This window comes from Bos grunniens, chromosome 10, assembly GCF_055505025.1.
Source record: "Bos grunniens cultivar Pamir isolate PY7600 chromosome 10, Bosgru_T2T1.0, whole genome shotgun sequence".
NCBI classification, from domain to species: domain Eukaryota; kingdom Metazoa; phylum Chordata; class Mammalia; order Artiodactyla; family Bovidae; genus Bos; species Bos grunniens.
Genome location: NC_141174.1, coordinates 83212642 through 83239267, shown reverse-complemented (window position 1 = coordinate 83239267; position 26626 = coordinate 83212642). Strand labels below are relative to the sequence as shown.

The 26626-nt window shown below is 50.1% G+C and overlaps 1 protein-coding gene across 4 annotated transcripts; it reads right to left on the bottom strand.

The window, feature by feature from the left end:
• Positions 1-178: 178 nt before the first annotated feature.
• On the bottom strand, positions 179-26626 carry PKM (pyruvate kinase M1/2). Of its 4 annotated transcripts, none has more exons than XR_015135293.1 (11): positions 26552-26626; positions 14996-15177; positions 14331-14422; positions 11429-11560; positions 10843-11029; positions 9747-10017; positions 7874-8024; positions 7497-7649; positions 3808-4525; positions 1846-2027; positions 179-906 (listed from the first exon to the last, which is right to left on the bottom strand). XR_015135293.1 is itself a non-coding variant. In XM_086322702.1 (11 exons), exons 2-11 carry the CDS (start codon positions 15147-15149, stop codon positions 800-802), a joined length of 1596 nt encoding a protein of 531 aa, XP_086178828.1. In that variant the 5' UTR covers positions 15150-15177; positions 26552-26626; the 3' UTR covers positions 179-799. The 4 variants fall into 4 exon arrangements, 2 of the variants coding, with proteins under 2 accessions (XP_086178828.1, XP_086178827.1); XR_015135292.1 differs by having other exon boundaries at positions 3703-3974; XM_086322702.1 differs by having other exon boundaries at positions 4359-4525.

The following is a 26626-nucleotide window of genomic DNA, read 5'->3' as shown; positions in this document are numbered from 1 at the left end:
TGAGGAGGGTAGTCTATATTCAAGGTAGTCAGTGACTGCTCTCCAAGCACCTCTCCACCGTGGGGGACAGGATGGCAGGTGGCCTGAGTCAGGAGCCATGGGGCTCTTGCCATTTCACCCCACTCAGAGGGCAGAGTTCAATCACCCCCCATCCCCAACAGAAAAGAGAGGAAACAGGTGCTTCAGCTGTTGTTTATTGACATACAGGTAGGCTCTATAGCAACAAGCCTGGAGGCAGCTGCAGTAGTGGGGGAAATGGAAGATGGGGGGTGGAGTGTTTGCAGCATCGGCTGGGTGGAGTGAAGGAAGAGAAGTATACGGTGCACAAGGGGAGGGAGGCTGAGGGGGTTGGAGAAGCAAGTAAGGGCCAGGGCCAGAGTCTACTTAAACTGGAACCACTGTCCCATGCCCTAAGGCCCCTACTCTTGATCCTGGGCCAGGGCTGGGAATTCTCTGGATATCCATTTTCTACAGGAGCTGAATCGGGTATACAAAGGAAGGGAAGCAGGAGCTGTTGCCCTGTGTGTGAAGCTCTGGAGCCTCCAGTCCTGCCTGCATCCCTCCTGCATCCCCTGCTTGGATGCAGCCACGTGATGAGTGGCCCAGCTCTGAACTACCCGACCCAAGCAAAGTCTTAAAACCAGCCAGGTTTCACAGAGGTATTCATCTTCTTCCCTGGTGTCCCAGCCCACCAGTGCCACATTACAGCCCCAAGTGAGCACTACAAGCAATGCTGGCCTAACGGATGGTTTGGGGAAGAGGGGTGGGACAGGGGCTGGAGGAGGGGCTTCGGAGTCCATTATGGCACAGGAACTACACGCATGGTGTTGGTGAAGCCGGAACCAGGGCGCCACCCAGTCAGCACAATGACCACGTCTCCCTTCTTGAAGAAGCCTCGGGCCTTTCCTGGAAGAAGAGAAGAGAGCTGGTAAATGAAAAATTAAGCCAAGAAGGTATACACTTGGGAGTTCAGTTCAGTCACTCAGTCGTGTCCAACTCTTTGCGACCTCATGAATCGCAGCACGCCAGGCCTCCCTGTCCATCACCAACTCCTGGAGTTCACTCAAACTCATGTCCATCGAGTCGATGCCATCCAGCCATCTCATCCTCTGTCATCCCCTTCTCCTCCTGCCCCCAATCCCTCCCAGCATCAGAGTCTTTTCCAATGAGTCAACTCTTCACATGAGGTGGCCAAAGTATTGGAGTGCCCCACAACTGAGGAAGGGCTGACAGGCCTTTACTTTCTTACACCACAAGGTGGCGCCAGGCTCACAGCCCAGGCAAAGGGAATGAGGGAGGCCTTGGTATTATTTCCTTATCACTCAGATGGCAGAGGTAGCAGGGACCTTTGGACATCATTTATTTTCTACTCAAGAAGGTGGAGAGCCCAGCCCAAGGTCACAGCTCGCTGTTTCCTCTCATCCTGTGACATCCTACTTTTATATTGTGACAAAGGCCATTTGAGTACATGATCTAAATGTGTACTGGCCCCAAGTGTAGGAGATCTGGTTAATTTTATAGGGAAAAAAAAAAAACCTTAATAATGAGCAAGTGCCAAAGAATGGACAAAGGTGATTATCCAGGATCCTTTGCTTTGGATCCCACTCCCAAAGAACGTGAGGTGAGAACCTGGGCTGCTCAGCCCCACACGTCAAAGGTCCTCTCCCTGCCCTGAGCGTGGCCCAGGACTCCAGGGACTGGGAAGGAACCAGAGAACATTCCTAGTGAGGTCAGCTCTTGCCCACAAAGGCTGGCATGTTCCTCTTTCAATAGGGTCTCAGAGAAGCCAGTGCTCTAGCACCTTCCCCAGCCCTCCACCGGGAGCTCTCTCTCCCAGACACGCACCAACATTCATGGCCAAGTTCACCCGGAGATCCACGTCCTCAGCCCAGGCCTCCTGCACTGGGTCCTTACACACCACAGGGAAGATGCCGCGGTACAGGTGGGCCTGGCGAGCTGTCTGGTGATTCCGAGTCACAGCAATGATGGGGGCCCGGGGGCGGTATCTGGCCACCTGATGTGCAGACCTGAGATGGGGTAGGCAGACAAGATGGTTAAACAGTCCCCTCAGGGCCTTCAGCAACAACTCACCCTGGAATCCAACTCTGCCAGCCTGAGGCTCTGACCATTTCAACATTTGCTCCCAAGACTGAGGTGTCCCATCACCCTGTATCTGCCATAGCAGATTCTTTAGAGCTATGCTACCCTAAACCCCTCCTACAGGCCAGGACCGCAGGATCATACTGACCCAGCATGGTCAGTCTTACCCACTTACTCCACATGGCCCATACTTGGCAGACCCACCCCCATTCCCTGAACTTTCCCATTCTGGCACAGGGAACCAGCCCTGTCCAAGCCCACCACACCCTTTTCTCTTGCTGCCAGCAACAGCTACAAGCCAAGCAGCATGTGAAGACCACCTGACACTTGACATCTGCAAAAAAAAAAAAAAAAAACCCAAACCAGGAGCAGAGACCACCAGCCTGCCTGGGAAATCTACAAGATAAGCCTTGCCTACTGCTGTGCCCTCTCCTGACTCCACATGACCCCCAGGCCCCTGAAATAGTCCCAGTAACTGGGCTGTAGAGCCCCAGAGTCAAACCTGAGTATCTAAGCGAGGCTGAGGATTAGAAATATAAGTGCTACCCAGAAGGCAGTACTAGGGGATGGAGTGTCAGCGGGGGAGGCTCTGCCTATGAAGGATCCCCTGGAGGGGACTGGGCCCCTTTAAACTCAAAGGCTGGATGCTTCCTTCAACACTGACACTGTACACTGGTAGGAGCTGGTGTCTCAGGAGTTGGAGGGGGCTGCTGGCAGGGGACCCGAGGCTCAGAAGGCAAGCTGTGAGGACACGCAACAGCTGTCAGGGAAACTTAAGCCATGTCACAGCAGAGGATGCCCTGCTGAAGGCCTGGCCTCCATACAAGGCTTTCTGAGGGAAGCAAGTGCTGAAGTCAGGACTCACTGAGAGTGAAACCCCAGAAGACTGGACTAAAAATAGCCAAGTAGCAAAGGTTGGACCTTTTCACAAAGGTCAACCCTAACGGCTGGAGCTTTTTACCCTAAGCCCTCTACTGCGGGACTCGGCACACATCTTGTGTCCTGGTCCTAAAGGCAGTCCCAGCTGCTGCTCCTTGGCACACGGGGGTGCCTGTCTGCTCCTCCCCACCTCCCTCCTCCAGGAAACCCTAGCTGCCCCAGGGAGGAGCAGCATACCCCCAGACCCAGGGAGCAAGGGGTATTAACTTGAGATCCTGGATTTGGAAGGGACTCAAGCCAGAGGCCAAGTAGAGGTCTCAGACTGGTTGCCTGGCCCGAGTGCCAGCAAGATAGCACAGTGACCTTTCCTAGGCAGCACCCACTTATCTGTGGGACTCAAAGACAGATGGGACAGGCACACCAACCAAATAGCACTGTCAGCAAACTGGACTTTTTTTGCAAACTCATTTTGCAAACTGGACTTTTTTAAAGAGCACTTAGCTAGAAGTAAAACTGGTGGTCCTTTCCTTTTTAAGAACAGCTTTTCAATATCAAATAACCACTTGTCCTCAGGCTACCTGTAGTTATCTGATTAAGTCTAGCTCGTTGTGAGGGTTAATAAACTCGCTTTGGACCCACTAAGTGCCGCCTGGGGGGCTGGGTGGGGGAGGGGGAGGGGGCTCCTTCCCTGCAGGGTCCGGGGTGCAGGCAGAGGGGTCTTACCTTGGCTCAATGCCATCTGAGCACCGTGCAGTACACGCTCCCAGGACCCCCAAGGAAAGGGGCCGCTGAGCGGGGCATTCCCAGGGAGCTGCTGCCACCTCCTACCTGCCAGACTTGGTGAGGACGATTATGGCCCCACTGCAGCACTTGAAGGACGCCTCCACGGCCCCCACAGCGGCGGCTTCGGTGGGGTCGCTGGTAATAGGTGACAGGCGACGGAGCTCCTCGAACAATTGCAAATGGTAGATGGCAGCCTCTGCCTCACGGGCAATCTAGGGGCAACATCCGTCCAGAGGGACGAGGGGGACAGAGCTGTCAGAGCCTTGTCACACGGGACGGGGAGGGGAAGAGTCGCACAGACAGCTGGGGAGGAGCAAGTCCCTGGGTACAGTGGCCAAGAACAGCCCGATCACTGGAGGTTCTGAGCTGAGTGAGATCGAGACTTGCAGGAACCAGCCCCTCACCAGGTGCCTGTGACATGGCTGTGCCTTCTGAGCCGGAGGATCCTGTGGCCCTGTCCTGCCCTGACCTCCCTGGCTGGCTTCCTGCAGACGAGAGGAGCGTCCTAGGCTCAGGGCTGGGCCCTGGCTGTCGTCTAGAGTGGCTGGAGCAAAAGGCTGTTTATCCTACAGAGTTACCTGCCCTCGGGGCCCTACCTGCCAGACTCCGTGAGAACTATCAAAGCTGCTGCTAAACACTTATATGAAGCCTCCACGCTGCCCATGGCCATGGCTTCCATGAGGTCTGTGGAGTGACTTGAGGCTCGCGCAAGTTCTTCAAACAGCTTGCGGTGGAACATGGCTGCCTCAGCCTCACGAGCTATCTGTAAGGTTTAGAGGAGGGGAGGCAAGGAAGAGGGAAGAAGGAGGGTGGGGGGAAACAAACGAGAGACAACAACATGGAAAGACAGAACGGGGAATTAATGAGAGGAAGGTACCGTAGGTTAATTGGCTAAGTCTCTCCTTCAGGCAGATGCAAAGAGGCAGGGTGGTGAAAGCCTGCTCAGGGAGGTTCAAGTGTCAATGGCTACTGTTCCTCCTCCATCAGAGAGGAAACTGGTTCTTCCATTCTGGAAGGATCTCTTGATTTTGGTAGGTCTCCATGACTGGCGGTGGGGGTGAGGGAGACAATATGACGGCAGGCTCTAACGCCTCAGCATAGAAACATGCGGAGGCTGGGGCCCCTCCACGGCTCCCTGGCAGGACTCGACCACACTGCCTCATGACATAGCTCGCAGGAAGGAATAGGCCCCCCTCCTCACATGGCTGCCTAGTTACCACAGGGCTTCGTGCCTGGCCTCCTCCATGCACACATGGAGTGCTTGCTTGGCTTCAGACACAGAGATGCTGCCTGCCTCTCCAGTGGCCTGCGGCAGAAGCACATTGAGCAGCGCTAGAAAGCTGGGGTCAAAGCCAAGGACACGCAGCTTGACCACATTCTAAGCGGGCAGCTGGAAACTGGCAAGCTTGTAAGGGGCACAACAAACAGCCATGTGAAGAGTCAGGTGCCTGTGGAAGCACACAGGTAAGCTTACCAAGGCATTTGATTAAAATTGAATGATTAAAACACCCATGAGAAAGCCACTGTGTTATTCAGACCATCTTGCTCAGATAACACCAAGAATTAGAAAACTTAAGCTTTAGAGGGTTATAATGCAGTTATGAGCGTCTTAGACAATGATGGGTGAGGGAAGAATCAGTAACGCCATCTCATTAATCTGACAGGATGAGCCAATGAGTGGCTAAATTTGCTAGGTTAAAGGGTTTCTTCCTGCAAGAATGGAATGCATGCAGCCCAGGAGGACAGGGCACATGAACAGGAAAGAGAACCACAGCTGGTACTACCTAGCCCATAGTTAAGAACGTCAATTGCGTCAGTTACAGGAGAAAGCAGTGGACAGTTAAGAGGGGAAGCTATTGGCCAGTGTTAACTGGTGACATGGCCAGGAGAACTCACCTCCTGAATAGGGCCATGCAATCCCAGTCTCACAGTTCTAAGGTGTTTGTTCAAAGAAAAGATTGGGTTTGGAAAAACAGACATGCTTGCAGAGCCCGGAGTCTGGTTTAGTCTCTGACCCCAGGACAGGCCCCACAGGAACACCTGTCCTGATCTGCTAGATGTGTTCTAAGAGGGAATGCTGGCTTCAGAGTCAGCTGACCTGGGTCCAAACTCAAGCTCGATTATCATGTGCCCTCATCCATTAGAAGTGGGTTGACATTGACCTCACTGAGGTTAAGAACCTGCATGAGGTTCTTAGCAGACAGTTTATAACAGCAGTGCAATTTAACGCAAAGGGTGTAATTAAACATATCCCATCTAATTCACTTCTTAGATAAGGCCTTGAGAGGTCCAATGATGTGCCCAAAGACACAAAGTCCCTACAGTCTAACGTGTCAAGGTCTCAGAGGCCGTGGGGCCACATGACTAAGCAAAGCAGTTATCGTTACAGTATATGTATATAATTCTATATGGAAACCCATAAACACTAACATCAACCACTCTAGAGGGGGCTGGTTCAAGGTCACTATCTCCCAGGAGAGAGGAAGTACTCACTGGGACAGGTGAGAAGAACCGTGAGCCTGCAGTGCATGAGCATCAGGACAGCAGTCATGTCACACAGGGGGTGGCCATCAGCCAGAAAAACACAGCTGTCCCAAGGGCAGACACTGGTCTCTACTGATTTCATTAGGGGCAAATCCACCCAGAACACCAAGGACAGACCAGAAAACATCTGTAGTCAAGATGTCTTGTTTCACCCCTGAGAAAGTATCCACTGTGACTGTCATGTCTTCTTTGGAAGCCACTTGAGCCTAATCACTTAGAAAGTGAAGAAGGAAAGGATGGTATCTAGTCCAGAGGTTTTTTGGGGGAGGATGCATTGGAGGGATGTCACACAAAGGGCCTGGGGTCCTTTGCTGGCTGGAAAATGAACAGGAAGGTTAAAGAAACAGTTTGCTGAGCTATACATTATCAACAGCCACCTAGGACCCTTGTGAAAGTCCATCTGTAGCGCTCGTTTCCCCAGGCCTGTGTTCCTCTTTAGGATGCTTTAGAGCAGAGGCAGCCAGGCTGTGGGACATGGTCCAGCAGAAGACCCTGGAAAAGCTAGCTCCCACAGGAGAATGAGGAGCGGCCACTAGGGCTCCTCCAGACACTCTCACCCCAGGGCCAGCTGGGATCAGCCAGCCTTCCACCTGCTTCTATTTGTGGGCCTGTCACCCCTCCCTTAAACCCCACTGCTAGGGTGAGTGCAACAGCTCAGCAAAGCAGGCGCTGCTGCAGGTACCATGCAAGGCCAGCTCACAGCCAAATCAGTGCAGGTGACAGCCTCCAGTGCAGGCCCAGAGGACCCCGTCGGGGAGGCACTGGCTGGGACAGGTGGGGAATCAAAACGGAAGCCAAACACAGGCCAGCTGGGAGCAGGAGCTCTTGGACTTTTCCAGAACAGGGCAGAAGGGCTCAGGTCCTCTAGACTGTCCAGGGGGAAGCAGTACAGATATCCCAGGACTCAAGCAAGGGAAGGATTCACACCCCGAAGATGGGAGTGAACTGTGCTACGTGTGATGAAGGAGGCCGCCTCCAGAACAGAAGGGACTAGGAGATGGGTGTGGGCAGGAAGGCAGAAGAGAAAAAAAAAAAAAAACATCAAAAAAGACACCCCCATGACTCCAGCACACACCTCCTCACTCTGCGTGTGACTTGGAGGACAATAAAAGATCGAGGGCACAGAGGGTGACACTACAAGGTGCCCCCATATGCTGGAGTTTGCCTCCACCCGCAGCGGGAGAACTTACCAGGTGCTGCATGCGGACAGCTTCCAGGGGGTAGTCCCCTTTGGCCGTCTCTCCGGACAGCATGATGCAGTCGGCTCCATCCAAGACGGCATTGGCCACGTCACTGCCCTCCGCCCGGGTAGGGCGAGGCTTCTTGATCATGCTCTCCAGCATCTGGGAGGGGACACAGTATTTGTGAGATGTGGCCTGGGAGGGCTTTGAACACAAGGTGACCCCCTGGAGAGCATGTATGTACAGAATCCAGCTTTGTGTAGGTGTGTGGGGGCAGGTGGGGGGAATAGGTTTGTGTATGATGTGGGGCAGGGTCCATGGGAAGAGACCAGGTAGCCTCCAGAGCTTCCTTGTACAAGGATGCACGCTCAGGGAGAGGCACACACCTGTGTGGCACAGATGACGGGCTTCCCAGCTCGGTTGCACCGACCAATCATCATCTTCTGGGCAAGGAAGACCTTCTCTGCAGGGATCTCAATGCCCAGATCACCACGAGCCACCATGATCCCATCACTGGCTTCCAGGATCTCGTCAAACCTGACAGGCAAGTTGCAGAGACAGAGGTTATACAAACAGGGGCCTCGCGTACGGTGGCACAAAGTTTCCCGGGATTCTCTGACTTGGCCATTCTTGCACCAGGACAAGTACCCATGACATCATCACAGGGGTGTTCCAGCTGTCTCAGTCCCCCAAAGGGGCCAACAGTTCTGCTCGATGGACTCCTTCAGCACCAGGATGGACACTTCACTGAGGGGAAGGGGAGGGGCCAGGGGGGTCTCCTCCAAAATCCCATGGGTTCACTTCCTCTCCATCTGTCTTTTTTCCCTTAACTTTTTATTTTATACTGAGGTATAGCTATTAACCATGTCTTGATGGTTTCAGATGCACAGCAGAGCGACTCAGCCATACACATATGTGCACCCACTCTCCCCTAGACCCTCCTCCCTCCCAGGTTGCCCTGTAACACCGAGCAGAGTTCACTGCGCTCTACAGTAGTCCTTGTGGGTCATCCATTTTAAATACAGAAGCGTGTACAGGTCCATCCCAAACTCCCTGACCATTCCTTCTTCCCATCGTTCCCCTCTGGTAACCCTAAGTCCATTCTCTGTGTCCACCTGCATCTTATGAGGTCCCTCTTGAGGTGTCTCTACCATCTGCATTTCAGTCATCACTGCTGGGGCAGAAATGGAACCCAAGGTGGCTGACTGCTCTTGACACAAAGGTCCGTGGCCTCTTCCAGTCAAGGACACTGGAAGGCTGCTCCTTCAGAGGTCCCTCCCCAGTGTGTTGAAGGCACAAGAACATGGCCTTGCCTGGCCTGAAGCCAAAGTCAGCAGGTGCCCATGGCTCATCAGGATGGCAGAGGGAGGGCCCCGAATTTCCCCGTACAACGGACACAGACACAAAGCTAAGGATGGCAAGGCTGCAACAGTGGGCGGCACGGCTCCTCCCACTCTTCCCATGCACACACCTGACCCCTCATGTAAGCCTGGGCTGTCAGTAGGGAGGCCAAGCAGGAGTAGATGTCACCCAGCTGGCCTCACTCGTGTGGCTCTGCCTGGTGAGCACTGGGGAAGCAGTGGAGCAGGATTGGGACCACGCAGAACCAGAGGAAGACGGCATGTTTTCCCCAGGGAGGTGGATGCCACGCCAGAGCTGACCCAACCAACAATCCCACTGCTTGCCAAGAGAAGGAGCCCCCTCCTCCTGAGAGCCTGCTGTCTTTCCCCTTGGTGGCCCCCAATTCCAGCAAACGTAGCCAGTGTAGGAACACTACACACGGTTCTTGAGCCCGGGAGTGGTGGTGACCCTGTCCCTCTCCAGTGCTGCTCCCTGGAACAATGTCAAGGTGCTGGCACCCCAATCATCTGTGAAGCCTTTTTTCTCCCCCCTGAAATACCAATACCAGTATCAGGCGTGTGCACTAAGTCACTTCAGTTTTGTCTGCTTTTGCGATGCCATGGATGGTTGCCCACCAGGCTCCTCTGTCCATGGGATACTCCAGACAAGAATACTAGAGTGGGTTGCCATTCCCTTCACCAGGGGATCTTCTCAGTCCAAGGACAGAACTCACAACTCCTACACTGGCAGGTGGGGTCTTTACCACTAGGGCCATCTGGCAAGCCCACCAATGTCATAGGATATTCTGAGTCAGTGGGTCTGAAATAAGTTTGAGACGGTATTTCTAATGGGCAGGTGGCAGGCTACATATTGCTCTGCAGAAAGCTTGGTTGGGGCTGAAGGAGGCAGGGGACTTACCTCCGAACTCCCTCATGATTCTCGATTTTGCTGATTATCTTGATGTTCTTTCCTTTCTCTCCCAGGACCTTCCTGACTTCATGGACATCAGAAGCCTTGCGGATGAAAGACGCAAACACCATATCCACGTTCTGCTCCACCCCAAACTTTAGATCCTGGATGTCCTTTTCTGACACAGCAGGCAGGTCCACGGCAGCCCCAGGGAGGTTCACACCCTTCTTGCTGCCCAAGGAGCCACCGTTCTCCACCTCCGTCACCAGGAAGTCAGGACCTGTATGGAATGGAACAGGTTGGGGAGGCCGAGCCCTGGGTGCAGGTGTCCCCACCAGGAAGCAGGCTCTCCCCAGTCGAGAGAACTGGGAAGGGGCACGTGGTGGGTGGTGGAGCCACATGCCAGGGTTCACACTCCAATTCAACTGTGAGCAAGTCCATCAGCCTCTCAGTGTCTCAGCTCCACAGGGATGATAGTATCTACTCATTAGGTTGTTTCAAAATTTAAACAAATCTACATGTAAAGAAAGAGCTTAGAACACTGCAGATCACTTAAAGGTTAGCCATCATTCCCAGGCACACTGGAGTCCTATAGACACCATGTTAAGTGGATGAAGGAGGGAAGCAAATCTTTAAATAGTGAGGATGGGTAAAAGCGCTTCTCACCTGCTCTCCAGGAGTACAACTGAACTGGAGTGAAATCTGTTTTTGAGGATAGGAGTTTATTATAAAAGGAACTCCTGGGACTTCCCTGGTGGTCCAGTGTTTAAGAATCCACTTTGCAATGCATAGGAAGTGAGTTTGATCCCTGGTGGGGGAACTAAGATCCCACAGGCTGCACAGCCACTAAGCCCTCGAGCCATAAAAAAATGAGCCCATGTGCCACAGAGTCCAGTGTTGCAACTAAAGACCCCATGTGCTACAACTAAGACCCAACGCAGCCAAAATAAATATAAATAAATAAACAGATTATTTGAAAAAAGAAAGGAAGTCCTGAGACTATATAGTTTCAGTCTCTCTGCCAACAAACAACCTTCCTATCTTCTGGCAAGGAAATTAGAGATGGGAGCTGGTTTTAAACAATCAGACCGACTTCTGTCCCTACCTTTCTGCTTCACCAGCAGAGAAATAAGCCCATCATCCACGTAGATCTTGCTGCCCACATCCACCACCTTGCAAATGTTCTTGTAGTCCAGCCACAGGATGTTCTCGTCACACTTTTCCATGTAGGCATTGTCCAGGGTGATCTTCAGTGTGGCTCCCTTCTTCAGCTCCACCTCAGCGGTGCCGCTCTGCAGCAGACAAGAGAGTAAGCCACAAGTCCAAAGCTGGGCCTTCCTGGCAGGAGAACAGCTTTTTCCTCTAGGGAACCAGGATTAAATTTCAGTTGGAAGTAACAATAAAGCCTTTTCTAACTTAGTATATTTCAAGGAAATAACCCAAGAATAACCTGCAGTGTTTCAGTTATACTAAAGAGGAAGAGATAAGCTGCTCCCTAAAAGACTTGGAAGTAGATTTTGAGTGTAAAAGAGGTTTCTTTCTGGTACTGTTTCTTAGCAAAGCAGGTCAAAGGAAGACTTTCTACACTGATGGATAAAACTCTCCTTTATAGACCTAAACTTTGAGAAACGTGGCTTCTGGGCTTTCTGGTCCCCTATGCCTTCTCTCCTGCTTCTCCCCAAGATACTCACGCCCTTGATGAGCCCAGTTCGGATCTCAGGTCCTTTAGTGTCCAGGGCCACTGCCACTGGCCGATAGAGAATGGGGTCTGAAGCAAAGCTCTCCGTGGCTTCACGTACATTCTTGATGGTCTCTGCGTGGTACTAGGGGAAAAGAGGGGAGATGATAAGCTCCACATCTGTCATCTCACACAACGGGATCTAGGATTAGCACTGAAGCTGGTCACCAGGATTCTAGACCACTGCCTCCATCACCGAGCATCCTCTACCTGCTTACATCAACCTCCTCGCCTCTACTCACTTCTTGTCATCCCCGAGCACCAAGTTGAGCTCCCTGTGCTATACAGCAGATTCCTACCAGCTCTTCACCCACTTCTCCACCGCCATCATTCACTCTAAGGGCAAATCTTAGGAACTTTAGAATATTTACACCCATATCTTTAATGGTTTTTGGTGGCAACACATGTCAACATCAAAGAGGCTTGTTTCCTCCCCCTCCAGCCTCTAGGATTCAACAAACATCCTCAGCAAACAAAGCAGACAACTGGGGTAAAAGACCTTGTATCTGGATAATAATGCTCTGGCCACCAGAGTTAGAATGACAGATCTGACAATTCTGAGCTCTTCTCTATCGATTACAACCGCAATTCAAACTCAGTTATTTACTTCAGCTGACGCAGCCCAAGTTAAATATGTTGCTCAAGTCATGCAGGCCTGGTTCTAACAATCAGTTCCTCCAGTCTGATTAGAAAAGGAAACGGAACACGGAGAGGTAGGAATACGCTTCTCTGAACTAACTGACCTTTGCTATTTCTCACTTGCAACAAATCCTGGCTTCAGTCTCACCCTGGAAGCCCTTTCTCTTTCCCATTAGCCATTACTGTTTGACTAAAAAGGGACTCAGAGCCAAGATGGCAAAAGTTCCTAGTGCTATCAGTGTGACACTGCTGATAACACAGGATGTGGGCCTCATCCTTCAACCACCACCATCCGGGTGAGTGGCACCGGAGAATACGACACGTCTTGCCCACAAGAGCTGCCAAAAGCGGGGGCTGGAGACACTGTGGCAAAGCTGTCAAAAGACCAGATGCAATAAACCAAATAAACAAAACCAAAAAAAGAGATCAGATGGTAGATGTTCCTCTGTCTGAGTGAAGGACAGAAAGCAAACCCAATGTTCTGCTTAGTAGAGTATTAAAAACGGCCAAAAGGTGGAAGTTTGTCAAACTATAACTGTTTACATTATATAACTAATATTTCAGATCAGTTTCCAAAACTGATTCCAGGGGCAACATAACTTCATCCTGGTCAAAAACTTCAAATTAAACCCACAAGGGACTTCCCAGGTGGTCCAGTGGTTAAGATTCTGTGCCTCCAAGGCAGGGGCCCTGGGTTTGTTTGATCCCTGGTTGGGGAACTAAGATCCTGCCATACAGTGTGGAAAAAGAAAACAAATTCCAACTCTGGGAATAAGAGTCAAAGCACAGATAATCACCAAATGCTTCTTGTAGTTTAAAACACCAACTCCCCTGAGCCAGCCCCCTCCAACAGGTGCAGATACCACCCTCTCCCCCTGCCATTTCAGAGCTGGGTGGTATTATTTTACCAGATGGAAGAGGCCATAAAGCCTGGTTAAAGGTCAACTTCCTAAAAGCTATTTCTTATTTCTGCTCCTTCCCCTGCACACAGCAGACCCTGGCACAAGTCAGCAGGAGGGATCAATTGTGAATGGACCTTCACTGGTGTCTCTAGCTCTCTCTTTGGGCTAAGCACAGGCCTGCAGGAATGCCTAGTGACTGTTGTGGAGGACTCTTCACCTTTGGGGAATTAAGAATGCCATCTGTGGGCTTCTTAACCTGCCCCAGGGTGCCTGCTGAGCGCAGTTCCTCTGAACTTGGTCAGGTCCCTGTGACATTTGAAGGCTATAAGCTGTTTATGGAACATGGGGTAGGGAACCTACGAGGAACACTCTCATGTTTCCAGAAAGGAGGCATACAGTTCTTGGACTGCATTTACTGAGGCTTTATTTTTAGTTTAAACTTATCACCAACTTCCAAATGCCAGAGGGCAACCCCTTAACCCCTTGACCTTACAGGGCAGCATTTTCTTTATTCTGAACAGGAAATACAGAGTCCAAGAGAATCAAGAGCTTGCCTCCTCCACTAGTCTTCTATTGATGCCAGTATGAAATCCCATGGCACTGTTCCTCAGGCAGCCCACACACTCCTCAAAATGAGCTTGTTCCGATCTTGGGAATAGCAGCACAGTGGAGCACTTTCCAGTAGCTGTCACCTGGTCCCAGGGGCCAAGTCAGCTCATAAACAGCCCCAGTGCTAACATACTTCTCCCAGATCACTAGACAAGTGTGCTGACTTTATTTTAATGTCCCAGAACTCCTGGGAAGGGACAGGCTGGGAACACAATGTTGATGAAGTGGGGTACTACAAACCAGGACCCAGTCCTTCACTTGCAATAGTGGAAACCCTTCTCTGGGACCTGCCCCATTTATCATGGGTCTAAAATGAAAATAGGCAGAATAACCTGCAGGGTGACTTACTGGTTCATCATTGCAATTATGAGCTGTTATAGAAACCCTGGTGCAGAAGTGTCAAGCCCCATGGCTTAGAGGGGATTCCAGGAAAACCCTTCCATGCTTTCCTTATCAAAGGCTAACAGAGCACAGGTGTTGGGGAGAACCATGGCCAATGACAAAGCAGGTCATCTTTGCTTAAGGAGACTTGGCCACTTGAGATGTCAGGGATCTGGGGGGAAGAACGGTAGGGATGGGCTGGTGAAGACAACCTTCCCATTGATTCCCCACTTTTTCCTGCCTGGTCCACTGTGGCTAAATAAACACAGCATGCCCACCCTGTTTCCTACAAGCTGCCCAAGGGGCCACACCATCAAGGCTCACCTCGTGGGTTCCATGAGAGAAGTTCAAACGAGCCACATTCATTCCAGACTTAATCATTTCCTTCAATGTCTCCACTGCTCGTGAAGCTGGGCCTAGTTCAGAAAAAAACAAAACAAAAGTTTGAAAGTCATTAAATGTTCATTATCCAAAAGAGGATTAACACTTCAAGTGTGCTTCAGTTTAAAGAACTCTTAATAACCAAAGTAAAATGTAGCCAGCCCTGAAGCCCAGTCAGATGTCCAACTACAGCATTTTGGTTGAACAGAGCAAGTCCACAAGATCTTTCCTAGGTCTCTGAGATGCTCAGAGACAGTAAGAACTGCCATGGAAAACACCCTCTAAATTTTACCTTTAGCAGAACACATAAAGCATATGAATTCCTTCCTGCAAATTCCTATGAACTCAGTTTGAAGAAGGAAATGGCAACCCACTCCAGTATTCCTGTCTGACAAATCCCATGGACAGAGGGGCCTCATGGGCTACAGTCCATGGGTCACGGAGTTGGACAGGTCTGAGCGACCAAGTCCATGACGTCATTTCCCCTGAGAATCTCTCTGTAGCATCTTGCTCAGAACCCAGGTTTGCTACATTTAGTCTTTTGGGGGGAGAAAAGATCACTGTCTCAGGAAGCCCTTGTTTCAGGGGGAGTGGGCACCCGCGCTCACCGATGGTACAGATGATGCCGGTGTTTCGGGCCGTAATGGGCGGTGAGTCGATGTCCAGGCGGCACATGTGCTCCAGGAATGTGTCGGCCATGGCTGCGTGCAGCTGCTGAGTCTGAATGAAGGCCGTCCCGGCGTCGCTGTGGTGCTTCGACATGGCTTCTGATGTCTTGGGTCCAGAGGAACTGGAGAGAGTGTGATCTGCCTGAATGGCTAATATATAGCTTGGCACAGAAGCTGCTTCCTGCTTACACATTAACTCAACAAGCATGCTCTGTGCACAAGCCACAGGCAGCCCCGCCACGCTCTGGCTACGTGGGTGCTCAAGTCGGGCCATGGGCTCACATTATCATGAGCAAGTAGGAAAGACCCCAAAGAATAAGTCAAAACCACATTCCCAATGAATGTACTTCCCAGGCACATGTTAAGCACACACCTCCCTCACACTGGGATAATGTCTATCTTGACAACTCCCCTACTAACCCTGTAAATGGCACCATTTACATGCACTGCAGGAGTTTCCTCAAAAGGAAGTTTTGTCAAAATCTCTTGCCAATCTTCCAGGGATACAGACAACTCGCCCCTAGCTTAGTACCATGGTCAATCTAGATCTTTTTGTGAAAAGCTGTCTCAAAGCTATAAACATCTGCTATGGGGTGTGGTACCCATACTCTCTCTTCACAGTCCCCACCCAAACCCAAAGTGACTTTCCTGGTCGTGGAGACCACTATTCAGGTAGCCTCCTAGTCCTGGAGTCCTAGGTTTCACTAACCCACAGGGACACATAAGTCCATTCCTCGATTCACCATAAGCTGGACAGTATGCCCCAGCCCACTGAGAGGCAAAAAAAACCCATCCCTGGACAGGTAAGTCCAACCAGAACCAAGAATGCAAAATATTTTTTTCCCCAGGAATTAACTACATCTGGTACTTTCAGTCAGAAGGACTTAGGCACATTCAAAGCAATTTGCGTCAAACCAAGGATAACCACAATAGTCTTAGCCTGGCTCTAAAATTATTGCACTATGAAGAAATTAACACTGCTTGTCAAATCCTTTCCAGGCTGATCTTCTGACCCTCCACCCATTCCCTATCTAAGTCTGGAAAGCACACCACTCACAGTAACAAAGACCATCTGTTCCAGGTAATTAATCAGCCCAGGTCACAAGCCTGACCCAGGGCACAATGGTTCAGACCTTTATTTTTCCTCATTGCTGACTTTACAACTAAACTCAGTCAGTTAGTTAGCTGATTATAGACAAGAGACTTGAGAAGCTTCCAGGCAGTGTCTGAAGACTCATCAGGTAAGCACGTGAGCCAGAAACTTGCAGTCCTCATCAGAAACCTTTTTGCAGGTTTTCAGACCAAGGGCTGCTCCTTCTCAAATCCTGCGCCTAAGTGCTGCAGCCGAGGCACAAGAACAAGCCTTTCTTTTGCCCTGTCCCACCTCCTCCAAAATCTCAGGGCTCCAAACCAAGGCACCCCATCCATGTAACCCTTACTCTTTCCCCTCCTGCATCCTTGACTGAGTGGCCTCTCCAGGTGGCTGGGGCATAGCACACATCTAAACCCGCCTGACACTTTCAAAAAGTCTGGTGAACTTCAAGAAGCTCTGTGACCAGGTATTAAGTGAGGCTCCTACAAGCTGCTGAAAACCAGTAGCTATAGATCCCCAACTACACCTTTAAAAACAAGAAACTAAGTCACCAGCCAACTATCCAACATGGCATATACACTGTTCCTTTCGATATGTATCTCTTAACTCCCCACAACATACCAGGTACCGAGACGAAAACAACATCCTCTCCACCAAAAAACAACATCCTTTCCTCCACGACCTAGTGGTTTCATATCTCTTAGCACCATGACCTTGGAGGTAGTCCGGTGTTTGCCAAATGATGTTTCAGAGCACCTATTAATGCCTCTGTGACAAATCGCAGTTATAGCTATGCCCCCTCCCCCACCAAATCTGAGAACTTCTGAATCACTGACAGGATGGCCTGGGCAGCCAAGGTCCCACCGTGCACTCAGGGTGGAAGCTGGGCTTACACAGTAGCACCCACTATTACTGCGGTGCGTCTGGCTGTAAAGGGAACACCACTGAAGAGATGGTTCCCTTGGTGGCACGCCAAGGCCACGGGAACACACAGGTCTCACTGAGGCCTCCAGGCAAATGGAGTCATCCAGTGTGACCTCAATGAGTGGGTTAAAGTAACTCTTCTTAAAAATCATCAGTTGGGGACCTCACTGGCAGTCCAGTGGTTAAGACTCCACACTTCCACTGCAAGGACCATGAGTCTGATCCTCAGCTGGGAAAGTAAGATCCCACTGCTGTGTGTGGCCCCCAAAAGAGGCATTAGTTGGATCGGCTCTAGACCTGAGACATTAGGGTCTCCTTGCAAAGACCCCCGAGTGGGGCCACTGATTATCGTGCCGTACCTTGTGTTCTCTGGGCTTGGGCTTCCGGTGACATAATGCTCTTTTTTTGACTCAGGGTGGCTCCTTGGCCCCACTTGAAAAGACTGCTCGGAGCTGAGAAAGGTTTGCCCTGCAGAGCTGTACAAGGATTAAGGTAAAAGCTGAGTGCAACTAAAGCTCTTGGGGGTAATGGAGAAATCACCTTAATAACCAGGTATCCAGGCAGTGGTAGTTCCTAGAGGTTCAGCTACGTTATAAATTAATACACAGAAGTCACCCAAGAAAATTCTCAGGTAAAAGAGTTGTCAGTGGCTCCTTTGCAATGCTTTATCCCCTGCCCTATAACGTCTCTTTAAACCTTGGTTTACTAATATTTCACTACTGCCCCCCACCCCTTCTTTGGGAGGGGAGGCACTAAATTAAACATACATAACTGGACTGGAAGGATACCTACCAAAATATTATCAGCATATTATCTGTGTGGTAGGATTACAAGCAAATTTCTTTGTTCTCTTTACTAAAAAGTTTACTGATACTACTTTCATAAGAAAAATTCTAAATGTACCTCTTCCAAAAATGACACACTTACAAGCGTCCTGGTAAAAATGTTGGAATTAAAACAAAAGTGAAGGTCCTTGTACCATTATTCAACTGCCACTCTATGTACCTCAGGAATATTCTAAACATGGTAGAGGTAGAATAATGCATCTTGGGCCCTAGATCATAAACTCACAGCAGGATAGTTTCACTGACTAAGACGATCAACCTTAGGAATTCTCTGGTGGTTCAGTGTTTAGGACTCAGCGCTTTCACTCCCTGGGCCCAGGTTCAATCCCTGGTTGGCAAACTAAGATCCCACAAGCCACATGGCACAGTGAGGAAAAAAGAAACCTGAGTCACTCTAACACAGCGGTTACCAAAGGATGGTCCGTGAGAGCAGAGCTTTCAAAGACATTATTTGCCTTCTTTAATGTGCTGGTATTTGTACTGATGGTGCAGAAGCAATGGGCAGGTAAAACCTTGATTCATCCAGAACTTCCAAGTTGGTGGGGAGGAAAGCTAATATGGTCCATAGGACAACTCTGTGCCCCAAATCTGAGTTACATGCCCCAATCCAACAAACTTATCTTCCTGTTTAGTCTGCCTTCAAGCATCAGAGCAAAATCTTTGTGACAAGGATATCCTGGTACAGAAGGGCTGCCTCAACAACAGGAGATGCTATCAGCAGATACAATTAATACACTCGGCTCAACCACTAACCCTATTTCATTATCTCAGATTAAGCCTGAGGTTTACAAGCTCTGATCTTTTGCTCACCCAGGCTACTAAGTACAAAAATAACAAGTGAAATTTTACTTGCTATTTGAGTGTGTGTACCCACCAGCAATCCAAAAAAGCTGGTTTGTCAGCAAATCTGTCCAGATTCCTATGAGATCTCACCATGTCCTTAAAGTCCACTAGCAAACCAGAGACCTTGTCACCTGCCCAGGTCCCCAGCTGGGTTTCCATTCCCTCAAGCTTTGCCCTGAAGCCTCCCATGAGCCTCTTCTCCAGAGCACAAGCTGCCCATCCCCACCTAAAACACCCCCTGGACTCTCCCCCAGCCTCAGCCCTGGTTTCTCAGGGCCAGCTTCTGGGAAGAGCTCCCCCACCCTCAGGCTAGCCACTGGGACAGTGCCTGCCAGCACACGTTGTCCAGCTCATGCCAGTCTGGCTCATTCCTACATCCTCCTCCTCAGGAGGCACAGACATGCAGAGCCAACCTCCAGCCAGCAGTGGAAGCTGGGCATCTCCACTGATGGCAGCAAATGCCATGCCCGGGTACGGGAACCTGAATCTTGAGCCCGAGCCCCTGCTGTAGCATCCTCCTCAGAGACATTTCTCCTCTGTGAGAAACAAGACACCATCAGAGGCCTGAGAGCAGTTGAAAGGACTGAGAGCAGGCACAAGTGGCAGCTCAGCTCCACGGGCCCCAGCTCCGACCTCTCCTTTCCAAGTGGCTCCTGGTCTTCTGAAGCCACAGTTCTGTTCATGCCAGACACAAGTCTTGGATCACTCCTCAGAAACCAGGGGGTAGAAACCATAAAAGAAAAACTACCCAACACGTCACTGAGAGCCAGTACTGCTGGCAGGATGTGCTGGAAGGACTCACGCTTCACTCCACTGATTCGAGTTTCCCAAAAGCCCACATCATTCTGCCCTAGAAAGCCAGCTTGGTCTGTGAGCCCACATCTGCATAAGCCAACCTTTAACCTATGTGTGCTCTGATGCCAATCTCACTACACAGGCTGACTCAATGATGATGGCACCTGCTGCCCACAATTGTGACACCAATTTGCGATCTACATCTCCACGTTTCCAAGCCAGCATGGAGGTCTGATTCCCAAATCTTTGGCACACTAACAACCATTAGAAAGTTTTCATCACAGTATGTTGGACAGGGACTTTCCTGCTAGCCCAGGGGCTAAGACTCCGAGCTCCCAATGCAGAGGGCCCAGGTTTGATCCTTGGTCAGGGAACTAGATCCCATGTACCGCAACTAAGACCTGACCCGGTGAAATAAATAAATATTAAAAAAATGCTGGACAAGGCATTCAGGTCAGTCTGCTTTCTAGGAGCTCTGTTAGTAGACGATGGAGCAGAAAAATATAATTCCCAAGACTGGCCCTTATCTGACAAAGGCAGCGACAAAATCAAAATGGGTGCCAGGCCAGCCACAAAACCTAATAAGGTCCAGAATGAATTCTCAGCTGTTCATCCTATTTGTTGTTGTGGGTCGGTCGCATCTTACTCTTTTGCGACCCCATGGACTGTAGCCCACCAGGCTCCTCTGTCCATTCAATTCTCCAGGCAAGAATACTAGAGTCGTTGCAACTTCCTACTCCAGGGAGTCGGGATTGTCTCCTGAACTGGCAGATGGGTCCCTTACACTGAGCCACCTGAGAAGCCCTTCATCCTCCTACACAGTTAGAGTAATGATAACAGTATATACGCGTATGGAGTGGGGCCAGGACAAGCAGTTCTTAGCTAAGAGATGGGAATATTAAGTCCATTCTCTCAACAGGTCCCATAACAGAAAGCAAAGTCTGGTGTTACCATGTTACACAAAACAAAATGAGCCCACTGTAGGTTTAAGTAAAATTCCCTCGCTCTTTTATTCAGGGTTAGAACTAAGTGACTTAAATATTATACCTAGGAGCCCAAGGTCCTATTTCAAATCTGAGTGTGCAATAGGGCACAAAAGCTGATGCTAAACGAGCCCACTCCTATAAGGACCACTCAACTCCAGGGCAGGAAGTCCTGAGTCAGAGAAACTGCTACCATTTCAAAAGCTGAGGATTTCCTGGTTCGATCAGATGCCCAGAGAAGAGACCTGGTTTCAGTCTGAAGGAGGAAGTGGAGACAAAGCTTTTGCTGAGTTGTGCTCCTTACTAAACTTAAAATTATGAGACAGTGCTTCAGGGCGTAAGACTGACACTCTGGAAGCACCAAGGGACCTGGGACCCTGATTCAGGATCCTTCCAAGTCAGGTACAACACCAGGGGAGGGATAGCCTCAGAAAAGGGAGGCCTTGGCTCAGTACTTAGAGGAGGAGCTGCCCTGAATCAATCATAGCTGCAGGGAGAAGAGGAGGGGATGGGAGGAGGAAGGCATGCCAGATCTCCCGAGCACTGACCTACTTAGTATGCCTGGTCTCCCTACAGTGACCACCATAGGTTTGCTTCTGTTTGAACTGAAGGAAGAAACATTAACACCTATATTTCTGCCACCCAGCACTGACCATTAATATTATCCAAGGAATTCCCTGGCAGTCCAATGGTTAGGACTCCACACTTTCACTACCAAGGGCTGGGTTCAAACCTGGTTGGGGAACTAAGATGCTGTGAGATATGGCCAGAAAAAAATTGTTCTTAATCCAGATTTTTAGACTTAAAATTACCATTGTATCCAATTCATTTGTCCTCCATCCCCAGGTGGTTCCTCCAACCCTTTCACATCACATCCTAATACCCAACCAAGGTCATGAATTTTCTATCCTTATAGTTCATCTAAGGGTGTCTGTATCTCTATTCAACACTATGATACTGCTGCTTCTATAATACGCTAAGTAATACACTGAAAGGCATTATCAAACAACTTGCTTTCGCAGCATATTTAAGATCTATCCAGTTGGCACACAGCTCTAGTTAAATCATATGAACTGCTATACTAGCCCAGTGTGTGACTAGACTATTTATGTATTCCCTCACTGGTTGACCATTTTCCCACTAAACCCAATTTTTCCTCATTAATCAATACTATAATGTTTCTCCTAGTACATGTCTCTTTGTGCAGGTGTGGCTTCTATACCAGAGGTGTATTCCTGGGCCACAGGGTATGCTTGCTTTCTGTTTTACAAAATAGTGCTTAATTGCTCTCCAAAGTGGTTACATTAATTTACAACCAACCAGTCAAGTGAGTTCTTGCCTTCCCACACCTTTGCCAACACTTGACACTGTCAGACTCTTACAACGTTTGCCCAACTGATTGGTGATGTGTTAATCTGCTCTTTGACGAAATAACAAGAGGGATATCAGATATCAGGATAGTTTTCTTTTGAGTCTTTACTTTCCTGACTCTTAACCAGACTAAAACTTCAGTGCTCCTCCAAAACGTTGTATGGCTTGGTCTCATATGCCATGACTGCACTCATCACCTGAGAAAGGGGTGATGTGACACCAGTCACCTACAGTTAAATATTACCTGTTGGCTGATTAAATGTTTGGAAGGGCTGGGGCTCCTTTCAGATAATTTTTATAAGGAAAAAAAAAATTTTTTTTTTAATATAAACTGCCATCAGCCGAGCCGGTCCATACTCTGAAATGCCACAAACAACAACCCTGTCATAGCTAGTCTTGGTATCTCCCCGACTAAAGCCCTTGTCTGACTTCCAAACAGCTTGCTGGCGTCAGGAAAGAGCGGCTTACGCGTCCCCAGGAGTTTTGCCTATAGGGAGAAGTGGGGGAGGGGAGTCACAGAGGCCACCAGAAGTACTGAAGCCTGGCTCTCCCTTCTACGTGCGGACCGGCACAAACCAATATAGGAAAAACGGCTGCAGGGGTGGGGTTGCACCACTTGGTGGCCCTGCCCACCTCCCCTCCTAAGCGGAGCAGTCATAGGAGGAGGTCCAAAGGTTCAGCAGAGTCTGCACACACTGCCACTCACCACCCATCCTGGCTCACCTCCCCCAAAACAGCTTCTTTAACAAAGCCCCAAATAATCAGCCTATTCGTTTATCTAGTCCTTGGCTAGTTTGTGGTTAAAGAGAGAGAGAGAGAAAAAGCAAGTTTTCAAAAAGTATGGTAGAATTAAGAATGGTCTTCATTGGGAATTCCCCAGTGGTCCAATGGTTAAGACATTGCACTTTCAATGCTGAGGGCCCACGTTCGACCCCTGGTGGGGAAACTAAGGACCCACAAGCTGTGACACAAAGCAACGCCCCCCCCACCCCTGCAAAGAGTAGTCTTCATTTAGTTCTATCTGTATCAGAACTGAAGCTTAAAGTGATGATTCAAGGTCCCATAGGACTGGTCACGAAATAAATCACTTACATATCTCACAAGACCCTCACTCAATAGTGTTGCAAAACAACTCTGCTCCCATGGATGCCTCATTCCTGTGGTGCACCAGTTAACTGGGATTTGACTGTGGACATTCCAAATGATTCAGAAATAAAGTTAATGTCAAATGAGTCATTTCCCCCCACCTTCACCTCAGTCTTAGCTTTTAGCCAAAATAACACACCCTTACTTGCCTTCATAAAACCTGAAGACAAATATTTAAAAACTCCTGTAGACTTGCATTACAAGTCTGTAACGTAAGAGTTGCATGTTTTTCAACGTTCCTGCTCTCAAACACTTCTCCATTTTTTTCACTGCCTCAACATTAAGAAATAAGCAGTTTTAAGAAATAAAATGGCATTTCCCGTGACCCCACATTAATGTCACAACACTCAGGGCACATAAGCACCTCCCCTTAGGTGTTAGCTCTGTTTGGAGTAACAGCTACCAAACTTGCCAAGTCACTGGGGCTGCAATTCCTAAAGACCCAATAATGCTTTTGGTTAAACTGTGAACACTGAAATTATTTACTTCTAATGCAGTGCTTAAAATGAGAGCAGCTGTCCTATATATGACTAATGTCCCTACATTTTGGCTCCAGTCTAGTAATGCAGAAATGAGTTCAAGGACATAATCTTTAAGTCATCATTATTCATCTTCCCTACAATGCTTATTCCCAAAAGGGTTGCCACATCCATCGCACAAGGCTCAGGACAGGTATGCAGACTATCTCTGGGGCCTGAGGCTCTGCCACGTGGCATTTAAGCACTGTCCAGAGAGCCTGGGGACCTCCACCATCCATTTGTCACCTAGCTGAGGCACTTTTAATTGGGAAGAATGCATACTTCATTATTTGACTCACTGAAAAGGGAGAGGGGATTTTTAAGCCTGCAAAGACCACAGTGCAGTTTCCCCACTCACCCAACGAAGACAGTTCTCTTAAAAGCAGAAAAATTCAAAGGTTGAGTCATCTTCCCTACATCCTCCCCCACCCCCCCCCCCCCCCAGAGATCTGGTGAGGTGTTACATACTCCTCCCCTCAGAACAGGTCCCCCTGCATTCCCAACAGCATCCTCAGGCAACCTGAGGGTGAATTATTTGCTAACAATGACTAGAGTCCTGACCTAGGGCCTTCTCTATACCCCAGGGAGTGGCCACACCCTGCATACAGCCAACAAGGAGCTACTGTCCTTTGCCTCTTATCTTAATCTCACACCAGCTGGTTGAGCAAATCCCAGAATGCTACCTGGAGCAGGTGCCAATAGAACCTGAAGATTTTGGTCTTAGGTTTGCAAGTTTGTTTCTAATCTTATAGCCAAAATCTATAATACAGGAGGCTGAAAGCCATCTCCCTTCTTGCCTTCCTTTGGCTAGAGGACCAAAGAGCCCCTGTTGCAAATGGACAGCAGCAAAGTAACATTGTTAGTTACTTTGCCAACACTGCAGCAGGATCCCTGAGCGGACTGGTTTCTAGGAGATCTCTGGTATTTACACAGAGCCTGACTCCCAAAGATGAACTGAGTCTGTGTTTTGGGATGGCAGCAAGAAGAGGAGTGCTTGAGTTCAATTACGGATGAAGTCACTGGGCTCACTGTGACCAAAAGAATACATCTGGGGGCATCTCACCAGAGATTAAACACTGCACCCAGTACTCAATATGTATCTATGTAAGTGTGTATATAGCGACCCACCCTTTTAACAACCAAGATGAAAAAAGTTACAATTTTCACATGGGAAACTGAGGTCCTGAGTCTGAATTCCCCCTATTATTCATATCAGTATGTAATGAGTTAAACCTGATTCTGAAAGCCTGTTTTCATCTTCCCACTGTCTCTGTCCGTCACGGACCTCAGTTATCAGGCTCATTTGTACGGGGAAGGATCAGTGTTCTGGGTTTGAAGAACACAGATAAGAAGCCAAGGGATGCCAACCCATTACTGGGTCTTCAAATAATCTTCAGACTGGAAGGTGCGTTTCCGCTTCATCAAACCCCGTGTGATGACACCTGGTGAGGCCTCCTAAACCCGGACAGGAAGTGCGTACCCTCCACGTGTGGAAGCACGTGTGTACCTTTTCACGGCACTTACAGTGGTAACTTTTACATTCGTTTGCTAATCAGACTGAGTTCCGTAGGCTAGGACGATTTTAGTCATCCTGGTCTGGTCTCCACAGCCCTCCCCCAAACAACTCTTTATACGAGTTTTTATTGAATGAGCGCATGTACGTGGCACCAAGCTCTTGATATATTTCTACTCTCCTCCAACCCGCGGCCTCCGCGCTCTACAATCGGGCGCATCTGTTAAGCAACGCTGTTAAGTAACGTGAAGCAGAGGCAGGGAGCCAGGTGAGTGCCTCGAACTCGAGGAGGCCTCTGAGCAGCATCCAGAGGCTTGGCGGGCCGGAGATGATGCTTGGTCGGTAACGGGCCCAAAGGTCAGTGTTTCGTGATGCCGAGGAGCGGGCGCGGCAGGGCGGGTCCGGCGCCGCTACGTGCAGCCCCGCCTCGGCGGGATGGAGCCCGGGACACCGCGCCCCGCCCCCCCCGCCCCGCCCCCAAGGCCCCCTGGAGCAAGCGGAGCGCAGCGGTCGCACTATCGTATTCTGGGCGGCACAAAACAGGAACGCGCCACTGGGCAGCCACCCTTTCTTCCTTTGCATTGGGTTAGATCAAGGGTTATGTAACCTAACTGCTCCTCCGGCCGCCACTGCATCCATCTCCGGGTCGCCTGGGAGCCAGCCTGCCCATCCGCAGACCGCTGCACTTCGGGAGCTGACCCCGGAACTCCAGTCCAGGGCTGGGGAACTATGATGGAGAAGGGGGCAGGAGATGCGAGGCCGAGGGGCGGGGACGGGAGTGCAGGCGGACGTGACCAGAACAGAAGGGGAGGGGCGAGGAGGCTGGTGGCGCGAAGGAAGGTGCGCAGGAGAGGGATGCGCTGGAGCGACGTGACCAGAGAGGCGGGGGAGGGGCGGGAGCCAGGGCGTGAATGAGGGTAGGTACAAGAAGGGGACAGCAACTGAATGGAGGAGGAACAGGGGAGCGGAGCTTGGGGACTTTCAAGGAGAAGTTACAGAAAGCATCAGAATGAGGGGGACATGGACAGGTTGAAAACAAGAAGCGAGTATTAAGGATGATGGGAAAGGGACGGGCATAGGAGCAGAGTGGAAATGGGGGAGACTGACGCATGAAAGGAAACTATCAAATTAGGAGAATAAAGGGAGGAAGACGAGAGCGAGACCAGATAGAGGAGGGAGGAATAGGGAGGTGAGAATGGGACCAGAATGGGGATGGGAGATCAGGGACTGGGGAAAGAAAGGGGCTGGCTGACCCATCTGCCTTCGGAAGAAGCGGGAGCTGGGGGATTTGAAGGAGACCCTAGGCACAAGCAGCCTTTCTCCTCTTTTCTGATCCCAACCGGGTGAGCCCACGATGCCGCGGATCCTGCGCCATCCTGAGTGCGCAGGCGGGCCAGCATTCCGCACTGCCCCGGGAGACGGAGCCCCGGTGGGGACGGATGGCCCAGTCTCTCCCCACGCTCACCTCCGACGTGGTCCGGCTCGGGATGCGCGGCTACTGCACACACTTCCGAAGGCTCGCGACGCGTCGCTCCAATGC

Bases quoted from the DNA above. Each gene is read 5' to 3' on its own strand.
- PKM (XM_086322702.1), bottom strand. From the start codon at position 15,149: ATGTCGAAGCACCACAGCGACGCCGGGACGGCCTTCATTCAGACTCAG. The intron at 10,018-10,842 runs GTAGGGACAGAA...CATTCCATACAG, and splicing joins TCTGCTGGTGAAGCAGAAAG to GTCCTGACTTCCTGGTGACG. The intron at 7,650-7,873 runs GTGTGTGCCTCT...GTCCCCTCCCAG, and splicing joins CCGTCATCTGTGCCACACAG to ATGCTGGAGAGCATGATCAA.